General features: G+C 44.8%; 1 protein-coding gene across 1 annotated transcript; it reads left to right on the top strand.

Moving 5' to 3' along the window:
- Nucleotides 1-12,198, top strand: LOC148822542 (protein-glutamine gamma-glutamyltransferase 4-like). Its single transcript, XM_088928848.1, has 14 exons — nt 1-422; nt 1,282-1,455; nt 2,069-2,175; nt 2,841-2,973; nt 3,882-4,000; nt 4,690-4,797; nt 5,498-5,672; nt 6,486-6,624; nt 6,929-7,032; nt 7,605-7,859; nt 8,512-8,787; nt 9,348-9,517; nt 10,310-10,446; nt 10,991-12,198. The coding sequence occupies exons 1-14, from the start codon at nt 245-247 to the stop codon at nt 11,127-11,129; spliced, it is 2,214 nt and encodes a 737-aa protein (XP_088784974.1). The 5' UTR covers nt 1-244; the 3' UTR covers nt 11,130-12,198.
- Nucleotides 12,199-12,374: the final 176 nt, after the last annotated feature.

Genomic DNA, 12,374 nt, shown 5'->3' with positions numbered 1-12,374 from the left:
ATGTTGTTCACCGATAGTCACCCCTGATGCTGGAGGGCCAGTGTGTCTTCTGATTTTCTGTCAGCCCCGGACTGGTAATGACTTGATCTGAATGTGTGGCTAATGGATTCTGGTGCAAAGAGGCAATAATCAAGGGCTGCTTTTTTGTTTGAATTCTCCAGTGTGTGTGTGTGTGTGTGTGTGTGTGTGTGTGTGGAAATTGACCAATCCTCTCACTCTGGACTATGCAGTATATCAAATTGAAATGCATAAGTTTCCTTCCCAATTTTTATCCGATTGGAACCGGTCAAAGTTTCCACTCCTTTGGCACATGGCCAAAAAGAAAGCTATAAAGGAGGTTTGTCACAGAGTTGTGTCAGGTCTGACGGTCGATGCCATTTCAACTAAATCGGTTGCTAAGCGAAGAATCATGAGCAAATCAGGTAAGTTGTTGTTTTGTTGAAATATATAAATATAACAATGGGCAAATCTGGTAAGCTTTTTTGCACAAAAAAACTAAAAATAGATTAAGATGACAAAATCGTGTTGAAAATGATGTCTGATGGTCTGGATGTTTGAGGATGCCCGAAGCCTCATGTTTCAGTGGCGTTTTTACTTTTTGTTAAAACATGGTGTATGTGCAAATAATTCTGCTGCTTTTGATACAAACACTATAACTACTTCTAATATCATTACTGCCAGCGATACCTCTAGGGTTTGATAATATTGGTTAACTTTTCCTCAAGAACAAATGGCGGATGAATATTTGCATTTAAAGTGTGCAATTTTGAAGTCGCATTTCACGTAACAATAATCTTTTATATTTTGTAAAAAATATAATTTTACACATTTATGGGTAAAAATGTTGCTTTGTCTGGAGATTGAACATCTTTACAAAACTTATTTTTTAGCTCATAAAGTCCAACACCGAACCAAAGGCTTAGAAAAAACTAAAGCTCTCAACTTTACACGTCTGAAAGCTAAAGAAAATCTGAATAATGACTGTTTTTTGCGTTGATACATTTAACGCATTTTTTGTAGATAGGTGCTGGCTGACTGTTTTTGTTTTCGGTCAATTGTGAACACCACGTCTTCACAATGTGCGTGAGATTCTTTTTTAAGGCGGTGAAGGGAATTTTATAGAGGCAGCAAAACCCAATAAATATATTGGTGCCAATAGTACTGTGTTTTATTGTTTCTGCCGACAAAGTCCCACTCAAAGTAAATTCATTTACTGTATATTCCGAAGGCTAAAAGGTCATTAATGTCCATATTGGATTATATATATATTTTTTTTTTCAGATTTGAAGGTTTCCCGCATCGATTTCTTGGAAAATCACAACGCCTCGCTCCATCACACCTCCGAGTACGTGAACTCCGGGCTGATCGTGAGGCGGGGCCAGGCGTTTACAGTCAGGGTGACCCTGAGCAGAGAGCTCTGCCCGCAGGACCGCGTCTACCTCCAGCTCGCCGTAGGTGAGTGCGCTGTGCGGGATACGGCAGTGAGCTTTTACTTACTGTAGGTCATCTCAGCACGCTAACTGACACGATGGGGAAAACCTCCGCAAGCAAAGACAACCGAATTGTTATTGTCATAGAGATGTATGAGATGGAAAAGCTAACCTTTCAGGTGAGGCTGCAGAAGGAGGTCTTTGAGAGAGATTGGGAGAGACGGATTGTTTCACTACCCAATCATAATAATTATATTGAATTCTTGGATTTCTTGTTCTTTTTCCTCTTCCCTGCTTTCTCCCTAGCACTATGGTCATTAGCAGGCTTTATACACCCTTTCATCTTGATCGTAACATTCGATGTTTTGTGGGGGCCGGCAACTGCATTTCTGGACCTTCATCTTTGTACGTTAAAAATAATAATAATAATAAAATGCAAGGGGAAAAGTGAACCCGTTTGAGCAGTAAATAAGTTCAAGCTCGATCAGCAGCCTTTTATTTTAAAAAACGAGGACTGTCGTGTAACAGCTGAAAGCTGGCTGGCTGGCCCCGCGGCGGTGTGTCGGGTGCGATGGTGCGATGGTGAGCCCGCCCTGCCTGACTCTCTGCATTCCTCCGCCCGACTCTCCGGCACACAGGCAGTCAGCCCCTGCAGTCCAGAGGGTCCCTGCTGCTGATCCCGCTGAGCCAGTCCCAGGAGCCCTCTTGCTGGAGAGCCACCATCGCCCGCATCTCGGGACCTGAGGTTCGGTGGCCGGGGGGGAAACCGTGCGCAGATACCAGGGGGGAAGGCGTGCCTCCAGCCATTATATGACTACTTTATCCAGCACAGGGTCACGGGAAGCAGAGGGCGCAGGGTACATTCCCACTCACACTGTGGGTGTGGGTGCTGGTTTTCCCCGAAGCCAAATAACCAACCAGTGAGAGGAAACCCACGCAAATTAAGACCCAGGCGTCTTCATTTATGTAGGGCAAAAGACTGCCTTTGGTGCTTTCATGACAATACAGCTGCATTCGTCATTACACATCTTCTGATACATACAGTAACTAGTTTATTATGCTTGTAACTAGTAAAGCTCTCCCTCCTCTAAACTGATTGGACACCTTCTATGAGCATTTAGATCCTGCAGAAAACCTGCTGTCAGTATCGCAAATCCCGTGCTTTGCCTTCAAAGGGGAATACTATTAAATTGCTAGCAGGGCAGTTGGAGATGTTATCCTGGAATTGGTTGGCAAATCATTGTGAGATTCCTCCCAAAGTCTTGTAGTTTAGTCACTTAAAACACCAGGAGCTTTCATTAGGAATTCTGATTTTAACATAATTAAAAACAACACCGCAATACCAGTCACGGCACGTATATCGACTCGGATGGTTGTGTAGTTCACAGTGTTCTCTTGTTTCTGTGGCAGATTGACGTGGAAGTGAAAATCGCTCCCAATGCTATTGTGGGAAAGTATTCCTTCAAAGTGAAGATTGGAGAAGACTACACCTACGAGTCGGAGAATGGCCATTTCTACGTGTTATTTAACCCATGGTGTGAAGGTACTCTTGCTGTGTCGTGTTTATTGAGTATTTATGGATGGCTTAGCTGGCCTGATGAGGGCAAGTTCATAGGGCGAGGAGGCTGGGACCCCTGCAGTGTGAGGAGTGAACCAGGGGGCAGCTGCACAGGAGGTGGGGTGCAGAATGAAGAGGTATCCTGGTCAGGTGACTGAGAGTAGCAGCTCATTCCTCTAGAGCAGGGGTCCCCAACCTTTTTTGTCAGCTAAACCCCTTCAACCTAAATTATTTGCCTCATGTACCCCCTTGAGGTTTTAACTAAATCAAACCTTTCAATCAATATAGATAAACGCTAAAGCAACCCTCTTAACATGCTTCTTTTCACTTTGTAAAATATTAATATTACTACTGTTGTTTTTCTTATTCTTATTATTGCATTGGTATTTATTAATAGGACTATTTAATTTGACATTTACGTTTCCATCACAATCTCACGAACCCCTAGGGGCTCATGAACCTCCGGTTGGGAACCCTTGCTCTAGAGGATTCTGGGAAATGTGGTCCTTTCACTATATACAGCTTTGAGAAATGACTTAAAGAACAATTAAAGTTTAGAACAGTTTTCTTTAGAAAGACTCGGTTGACATCAACTCTCCTGAACGTCAGTCAAGAACTTCCATTTTGAAGACACAGAAATGCACCTCCAATGTGAATTTCAGTCAAAGATGGAAAAACTAAAAAGAAACCGCCAGCCACATACCTTAGGAGCGGCAGATGTTTGTAACGGATTCATTTCAGTGAATGAATAATGTGATAGACGTTTACCAGTGAAAATCCACAGTAGCAAAGTCCCGGAGCTCCGCTCTGAGTCACAGGCTGATGAACGCGTGTGAGCAGAGAGGGGCTTGCCGGCCGGCCTGCGTCCAAGCTGTGTGTGTGCTCTCTCCCAGACGATGATGTCCATCTTCCCGAAGAAGACGCCCGGCAGGAATATGTCCTCAAGGACACAGGATACATCTACACTGGCTCGGTCAATGATATCACAGGAAAGCCATGGAACTTCGGCCAGGTACCACAGGGACAAATCTGAAGGCCTACACGGGCGCAGAGATTCAGAGCTGTGTGGAGTGAGAGACAGACCAGGCCAGGGCTGAACAATGGACACACTTACAGATAAGCCTCATGACTGTGTGTTGGGAAGGGTATCTTATACTGGTGCAGAAATGAAAAGTGAAGAGATCATTGATTTGACGCATTAAGGAGCCTCAGTAATTTAAGAAGTGCATTGGTAACATCCTTTTTATCTTTTGCTTATCTAGTAACATCAGTTCGTTTAATTTCGATTTCTCAATTGCATCGAGACAAGAATTTAGTCAATCAAAATAATGTTAAACCAAACCAGCTGAGAGAGATGAATTTGAGTCTTGAAGTGTCAGCAGTTTCATACTTATAAAATATTTATTTGAAAGGCAACCACTAAGGTTGCCATCGTGTTTCATTGGCTCTTAACTCACAGAAATAATGTCCCCTGTAGAATTAGGGGGAGGTATTTTAAAAATGTAAAAGCAAGGTGTATATTAAGTGCATGAAAGTTCAGAAACATAAGTAATATCCAAACTTAGACATTATCAACTAGTCTATAGTCACACATCCATGAAAAGTCAGGTCATAATCCTTCTTTTACCATTACACATTCACATGCTAATGTGTTTAAAGGCGTTAGAGTCCTACTAAATCCCGGCTTCTGTCCTTCGGCAGTTCGAGAAGAATGTGCTCGACTGCTGCTTGTATCTGCTGGACAAGAAAGGGCTGAAGCAGTCTGCCAGGAGGGAGCCAGTGCGTGTGGCCCGGGCCATGTCCGCCGTGGTGAGTCCAGTGTCCCCGTCAGGCCGGCACGCTGGGCTGAGTCCCTGGCTTTCACCTTGAGCCACACACACACCCCACATCTCATGCAAACGATCTGGTTGGCCAGTGAAACAGATTATGTGGAGTGCGTTTTGCAGAACTTTCCATACATACCTTGAAAGGGGTCTCTACTCTGTAAAGCAAAGTACTGATCAGGAGACGGGGCTTGTTCTCCCATTTGCTGTACATGTGCCTTCCAAGTATTTTTAAAGTGCTCACAGTACAGTAGGTTTCTTGGATTTGTGGTGTTCATATATATATTTACTGAAGATACATGGGGTTGGGAAAGGCACTTTATAAATAAATGTATTATTATTATCATTAGTGCAATACATCTTCTAGGTTTGTCTCACGTACAACACAAACAAAAAGCACATGAGCAAAGAAAACTCAGGTGAGTTCTGGAGAGGAATGTGTCTGCAGGTTTTAGACCTTGCAAAGAGACTCATTCCCAGCCTGCAGACAGGGAGTCATAGCAGGTTTAATCCAGCTGCTCCAAGGAAACCTGATACACCTGTGAGTTAACTCCCAATTCCTTTCTTTGCTCTAGCATGACTGTGTGCGATTTTCCATACACTCACCACAGAAAACCCGGGCTGGAATTCAATGTGTGCTTTTAGAAAGCCTGTATTAAATTTGGGTCTTGTTTTGTGATATTCAGGTCAACTCCAATGATGAAAATGGGGTTCTGTATGGAAACTGGTCTGGGGACTACGCAGATGGTACCCCTCCAGTCTACTGGACTGGCAGCTCGGCTATCCTACAGCAGTACTATGAGTCCAGAGAGCCAGTGCGCTATGGACAGTGCTGGGTGTTTTCAGGAGTTCTCACTACAGGTAATAAGACAACAGTATTACAGTGTGTTCTTCTTCCAAACACAGCTCAAACTAACACTATTTTTCAACTTTGACAAATCTGCCGAATAATTATGGAGCAGACTATGGCATTGCTGTCTCGCAGTGCTGGAGTCCTGGGCTCACTTCCAGATCTGGGGTGCTGTTTGTATTTTCTCCCTGTTTTAACATGGGTTTCCTCCAGGTGCTTTGGTTTCCTCCCACAGTCAAAAGACATGCTGGTATGTGAAGTGTCTTCTGGGACAATTGCTCCTGGTGTGTGTGTCTTTGTGATGGACCTGACCCCCTGCTTTGCACTCATATCTTGCTGGGATAGGCTCTGGCTCCCCCAAGACTGAATTGGAAGAAGCAGATGGATGGATAAAATTAAACCAATATGACTATAACATTTTTGGAAAAACTGGTGTCCTCATTATTATAGGTGCAACAGTGTGAAGCTTGGAATACAGTAGGTGGTCTTGACTCTGCTTAATACTTACTATCTTGTTTCCAGTTTGCCCTTTTTAACAAAACTTCTGGAATGAGTGATTGCAGCTCAGAAGTACTGTAGCTTCCTTCTCAAGTTTGAAACTTTCCACCCGGGGTTTAGACAGAGACAGAGCACTGAAACAACCCTTGTCAAGGGCGTCAGTCATTTGCCAATGGCCTCTGACTCCATGATAATGTTCCTCCCCTACTGGATGAAGTAGTTTGTGTTACTAAACTTTCACTCTGGTAAATGTTAAATTGAGGGATAATAATAATACGAGCACGTGGTATGCAAAACACACCAAACGCCACGGTTCTCCTGTCCAGTGATGAGGTGCCTGGGAATCCCGTCTAGGAGTGTGACCAACTTCTGCTCAGCCCATGACACAGAAGGAAACCTGACTATTGACATCTACCTTAACCAAAAGGGGGAGAAGCTAAACGACATAACCACCGACTCTGTTTGGTAAATGTTTTTCTTTCTTTCCAAGGTAGAAATTGAGCTTTATCATAGCATCGTGCCTAAATGCATACTACCTTCAGCAGTGGAGTAGTTGACTGTGTCTTGTTCTAATGGAGACCAGTCGAATGCGTGGTTCTGGTATACAGAATGGAATGTATAGTGTGGGAATATACAGTAGATGATGCAAATAAACTGGGATCATTCAGAAAGTTCACTGGATCAGGAAGCAGACTACTCTCAATAAGGCAGTATTATTTCCAGGCTTTGAGGTTTCTTGTGCTCAGAACTAAATCCTGTGTCTGTGCAGGAATTTCCACGTGTGGAACGATGTGTGGATGAAGAGGCCAGACCTCCCGGAGGGTTACGATGGCTGGCAGGCGCTAGACGCCACTCCGCAGGAGGAGAGTGAAGGTGGGAGAAAGAGCGTTCGCCCGTCACCGCAGACGGCAGGGTGCTACGTCTGCAAACACCGTATCCTGCCAGACGAAGCTTCTTACAGGGCAGGAAAGTCTGTATTCAAATCTCACAAGCGGCACCTATAAAAAAACAGTACCTGAGGCCTGAGGCATGTACCTGGAATGCGAAGTGATTTACGCAGCTTACCTTAGTTACCACCTGGTCGTGTTTGGAACCTAGTGAACCTAGTTTACCCCAATCAGTTGTGCCCCTGAATGCCATATGTGGCAAGGCAGTGCAGGGTACACAGTGTTTCTGGGCTGCGTAAAAGAGTGTAAAATCCTGCCTGCTTTCTGATCGTGTCCTCATAGTCTTTAAGCAGTACACCCAGCCAGCGTTTTTTTTCTTGAATGTACTGACAAGATTCCGCCGTGTTTTGCGTCTCAGAAGTGGTAAAATCAGGATACGGGTTAGTCATGCTGCTGACAAGGAAATGATAAATTGCTTGGAAGGTGATGAAATAGCAGGTATGTGGTACACATACTGTATCTATAAGTCACTTGTTAAGAAAACCTTTCCGTGTCTAGGTATTTTTCAGTGTGGCCCGTCACCTCTGTCAGCCATAAAGAAAGGTGAAGTCTACTTGGCCTACGACACCAAGTTCATCTTTGCAGAAGTCAATGCTGACAGGATCATCTGGCTGGTGGAGAACCCTAAAACTGACCAGCAGAAGACCACCAGACTGCGGGCTCACTACAGCGCCGTGGGCAAGAGCATCAGCACCAAGGCCCTGGGCAAGGACGAGCGCCAGGACATCACCGAGCTGTACAAGTTTTCAGAGGGTGTGATACAGTGCTGTTTACCTGTGCATGACCTGCGATTAAACGGGACCTGAGGAGGACCCACTGATTTGTGAATATTTCGTGTTAATATATCAGTGGTCAGATTTTGGGCTCAAAGTACATGATCCACAATAACTGTGACAACTGAGCAACATCAAAAGAACAGCAACTAGACACTGGGCATAGACGCCCGAGAACCTGAGTTAGTGACCATTAGGGCTTTGTTATGACAGTTGACCCTATTGCGTAATCCTTAGGCCTACAAAAACGATATGGAATCAAGAAAATACCAAAAATATTCAAATGCTTGTATGTTTATCAATTATACAGTGCCATTTAGCCTATCACGGTTTCCTGGTCCTGCAGAAAAGCAGAAAAGGCAATAGTGTGAGTCTGGATAGGATGTGCACCTCAATTGATTCTGGGGGTGGCACGCCATTTTGAATAGATGGTATGTTGCACGGAAAAAAATGGGAAAAAAATATGTTCTACAGTATATCAATGCTTTTTTCACACGGGTGGTTAGTTGGAGTAGTTAAGAAATGCGTTATTCCCTTGAATCAAAGATTGGAAAATGTCTTCTGTGAGCAAAGGCTGGTGAAAGTGTTCACAGTGGTGCTGATCTAAGCCCAGACCTCTGCCTCACCCTTAGGTACCCCTGAGGAGAGAAAGGTAATGGAAAGAGCTTCTGCAGTTTGTTTCCCGGATGTTCCCATCCCAACACCTCAGCCCATCCAGCTCGGCTTTGAGTCGGACAAGTCCTTCCTGCTGGGATCCCCCATAACTTTCCAGATCTCGCTCAGCAACAGCTCGTCTCAGAGCCAAGCTGCCTCCCTCACGGCAGCCTGCCAGCTCCAGACCTACAATGGAAAGACACTGGCCACCATCAAGGCCTTGAAGCAGGAGGTGACGGTCATGGCCAACGCCTGTAAGGCAACTGTTTCTTTCATTGCTCTGTATTGCGGCCCGAAATCAAACCTCTGACCCTCACCCTAACCCTATACTCAACCCCAAACAAAACTCTGAATCTAACCCTCAAAACATCCCTGTCCCGCCCATAATCCTAACCCTCAGTTCAGCCTATCCCTGATCTTTAACCTGATGCCAACCCTAACTGTAGCACAAACCATTGCCTTTGCTTAAAGTCAAACCAGGAATTTCCACACCTTTAACTCAACACCTCAAATGAATCCGTTTTCCTATCTGTAAGCTCTGTTGCCTATTCCTAAATCATACCAAATCCCTAGTCTTGGTCTTAACCTTATCCTTAACCTGACCTTCTCTTTAGGTCTAAGTTTAAACTGTGCCTCAAGCATAACCCTTATGCTCAGTCAGGCCCTAGCTCTAACCCTAACCCTAGTTTTTGTTACTTTAACACTTAACCATGTCTCTGACCTTTGTCATGACATTTACTTTTGCTCCCAGTTGTTTCCACCCTTGCCTCCTGGCTAACCAAATGCTGTGTGCTTTCTCTTCTCATTCTGTTAGGCACTTCTGTTCCGGTAGTCATCGAGCCCAGTGACTATCTGCAGCACCTGTCCATGGCTAGTGATGATCTTCTTGTGAGAGTTACTGCAGTGGGCGAGAACAAGGACTCCAATTCAGTCTTTGCAGATGACACCACTCTCTCCTTCAAATATCCACCCATCACTGTTGATGTAAGCTGTGGGTGAAAACTACCACAAAGTACTTCATAAAGGGAAAATATGGATATAATGTAGTGTATGCTATGCACAATGTTTTTTTTTAAATATAGCTTGATTAGTTCTTGAGATGGAGTGCCCAGGTTTTGATCTAGTTATTGATTTATTTGATTGAGTTATGGCTGACAGCCATATGAATATGAATATGTTGGGGAATTCCCATTTAACAATTAAAAAGACAAGAAAGGCACCTTCTTAAGCTGTCTTCATGCCATCTTCTGAATCCACATCCCAGTACGCTCTGTCATAGTGCTCATATTCATTGCTCAGCCCCATGGTGTATATATGGGGCTTGATGGGATTTGTAAAGGCAGGCCTGGATGATGCTGTCTGAGTCTGAGTAAAGCAAGGCAGGTATTTAGCACGTGCCATTTTCTTCCGTTTCTATGAAACACCCATTCCCCCCCGGTTACCGAAAGCTGCGCTTACTCATTCGAGCTGATGCTGCACCTTGTCCTTGATGTCAATCGTCTATCAGAGTTGACCTCTGAGGGGCAGGAAGTGAATCTTTCCACTTACCCAAGATGGTGGATCTGGGGACCGTTCAGTGAGAACTTTGTGATGGAGCACAGCCTCAGCCTTGTGAGTGTTAAGCAGCAGTCCTGTTTCCTTGTACGCCTCTGCAAGGACAAACAAGTGCATACCCCAGCATCCAACAGCTACTCTGATGGCCGACTGCATCGAGTTGAACCCACGTGAAGTCGAGATCTTGATACCTGTGATTTTGTTTCTGTTACTCTTTCTCAGATGCCAGCAACAGCCAAGACCGGCGAGCCCTTCACTTGCACTTTCACCTTTAAGAACAACATCGGTGTGGTGATGGAGAGCTGCAAGCTGCACGTGGAAGGACTGGGGCTGTTCAGACTGGAAACATTCGACCAGGGGTAGGAGAACATTTACCCAGCTTGCAGCAGGCGTGCCTTTTCTTTTATAAGCAGAATTAAAAGCCTCTGTTTTTAAGTGGCTTCTATAGCATAACTTATTGCTTATCATTTGGATGTTTTAGGCCTGCGGGTTGGTGGTTTTTTAGCAGGGGTTTACTTCCCCATAGTAAAAATATGATCTGGGGACTTCTGAGTAGTACTGGCGGTAAGGAAACTTGCCTCAAGTGTCACAAAGAGCTTCTGTGATCAGGGGTTCGAGCCTGGGTCACTAGCCAACTGTGACTGCGATTCCCCAAGCCGAGCGCTGCTTCGGGTTGGGTGGGAGTCTGCCAGGAACCTCTTGGCTCTCAGCGACACAGTGACCCCCGCGGTCTCCTGGGTTCTCGCAGGCCTGCAAGTGTGTTGTACAGCTAGACAGCTGGCCTCAAACTGAGTTTTTGAAAAGCGCACAATGGAATAATCCAGATTGGGGCGTAGTGCAAGAAACAGTTGGCGTTTCTACATAATCTGTGGCTAAAACTGGATCTTTTACGTCCTCTCCTAGTAACGTGAGGGCTGGTGGGATCTTCAGATCCAAAATCATCTGCACACCAGACAGAAGAGGTGAGCGGAAGATCATCGCCAAGATCACAAGCGACCAGATCAGCGGGATCAGTGCAGAGAGATCGATCACCATTATCTGAGCTTGAGTTTTGTGGTAATGCCCAATTGCATAATTCTCCACTTTCTAACCATTCACGAAGAAATCAAACTGAAGCGTTATTAAGCAAAATAATCATTGTTCATCATATTTAAGATTAGGATATCAATGGATATTTGGTGTTAACATGCAATCAGAAACAATGCATTATGTGAATGATTATCAGTTGAGTTAATCAGGGGATGGGAAATGTATTTTTGTCTTTTTCTTTGGCAGACTGGTTACTCTTCCTTTGCTGGGGAAAAATAATATTGCAAATACCCCATCACTTTTTTGTTTGTCTTAATCTTTTGCATTTCAGTGAAACTCATCTGCCGGTGTAATTTCCTCCTTGTGTTGAAAAACACACAGTTCTCCTGCATTTGCAACACTATAGAAATCTGCAATTATTAATAAAGCTCCAAAACAGGTTGCAAGTCAGCTGAAGGCCATTTCCAGTCTGTCAAGAGTCTTGTGAGTTAAAAATGATGAGGCAGTTGCTATTTTCCTGCACTCCAGATCGGAGCAACGTGCCTTTATTAATCTGCACAGCCTCCCGCAGGGGGTCATTAGCTGGTTTTCCTCTGTGGTTTTCTTCCTTGCTCTGCTTGCCTGTTTGTTTTCTGAAAGCATGACGTGTCTGGGCCACTAACCGTGCTAAAATTATTAGGTTACCATGGGGACGTTCTCGTCACATGTAGCACGCTGATTCTTGAAGTGACCTTAATTTACTAAAACCTATTCACGTTTTTGTCACATTTAATATTGCCTGATGCAAAGAGACCATTTTAACTGCACTGCACACACGTTCTTCTGCCTCAGGTGTGCACACCGGGGAGGTGCGGCCTGCAGGCTCTCAGAGACCAGCTCAATCACTTGAACAGTGTTGTGGTTGATAGCAGCAGGGATGAGTCAGACAACCACAGGTAAAATAAAATCACCAGTGAGCAGGCGTCCACACCAGAAGGGTGGACCTGTGGTCAGGGCTTGGCACCAGTAAGTGGAAGGTCGGGAGATCCTGGATGTGACGTTGTAGAATTACGTGCTCCGCTAAAATAAAATTGAGATGATTCTGTGAGTCTCCCAATCCCTGCCTCCTCCTCCACATATTTTTGACGGTTTCTGTGCTCTATCCATCCATCCGTTTGCTATTGTCTATTTTCATTTCTCGCTTTAACCAAGACAGGGTCCTGGGGGAGCCGCAGCCTGTGCTGGCAAGGCAGGGGACACCCTGGACAGGAGACAAGCC

Source organism: Atractosteus spatula, chromosome 12 (assembly GCF_055471065.1).
Source record: "Atractosteus spatula isolate fAtrSpa1 chromosome 12, fAtrSpa1.hap1, whole genome shotgun sequence".
Taxonomy (NCBI): domain Eukaryota; kingdom Metazoa; phylum Chordata; class Actinopteri; order Semionotiformes; family Lepisosteidae; genus Atractosteus; species Atractosteus spatula.
Note: the sequence above shows the minus strand (reverse complement) of the source record. Positions and strands in the feature narration are given on the sequence as shown.

Excerpts from the sequence above, each read along its gene's own strand:
- LOC148822542 (XM_088928848.1), top strand. The coding sequence starts at position 245 with ATGCATAAGTTTCCTTCCCAATTTTTATCCGATTGGAACCGGTCAAAG. Across the intron at positions 2,974-3,881 it reads ATTTAACCCATGGTGTGAAG|ACGATGATGTCCATCTTCCC; the intron begins GTACTCTTGCTG and ends GCTCTCTCCCAG. Across the intron at positions 7,033-7,604 it reads TCCGCAGGAGGAGAGTGAAG|GTATTTTTCAGTGTGGCCCG; the intron begins GTGGGAGAAAGA and ends TTCCGTGTCTAG.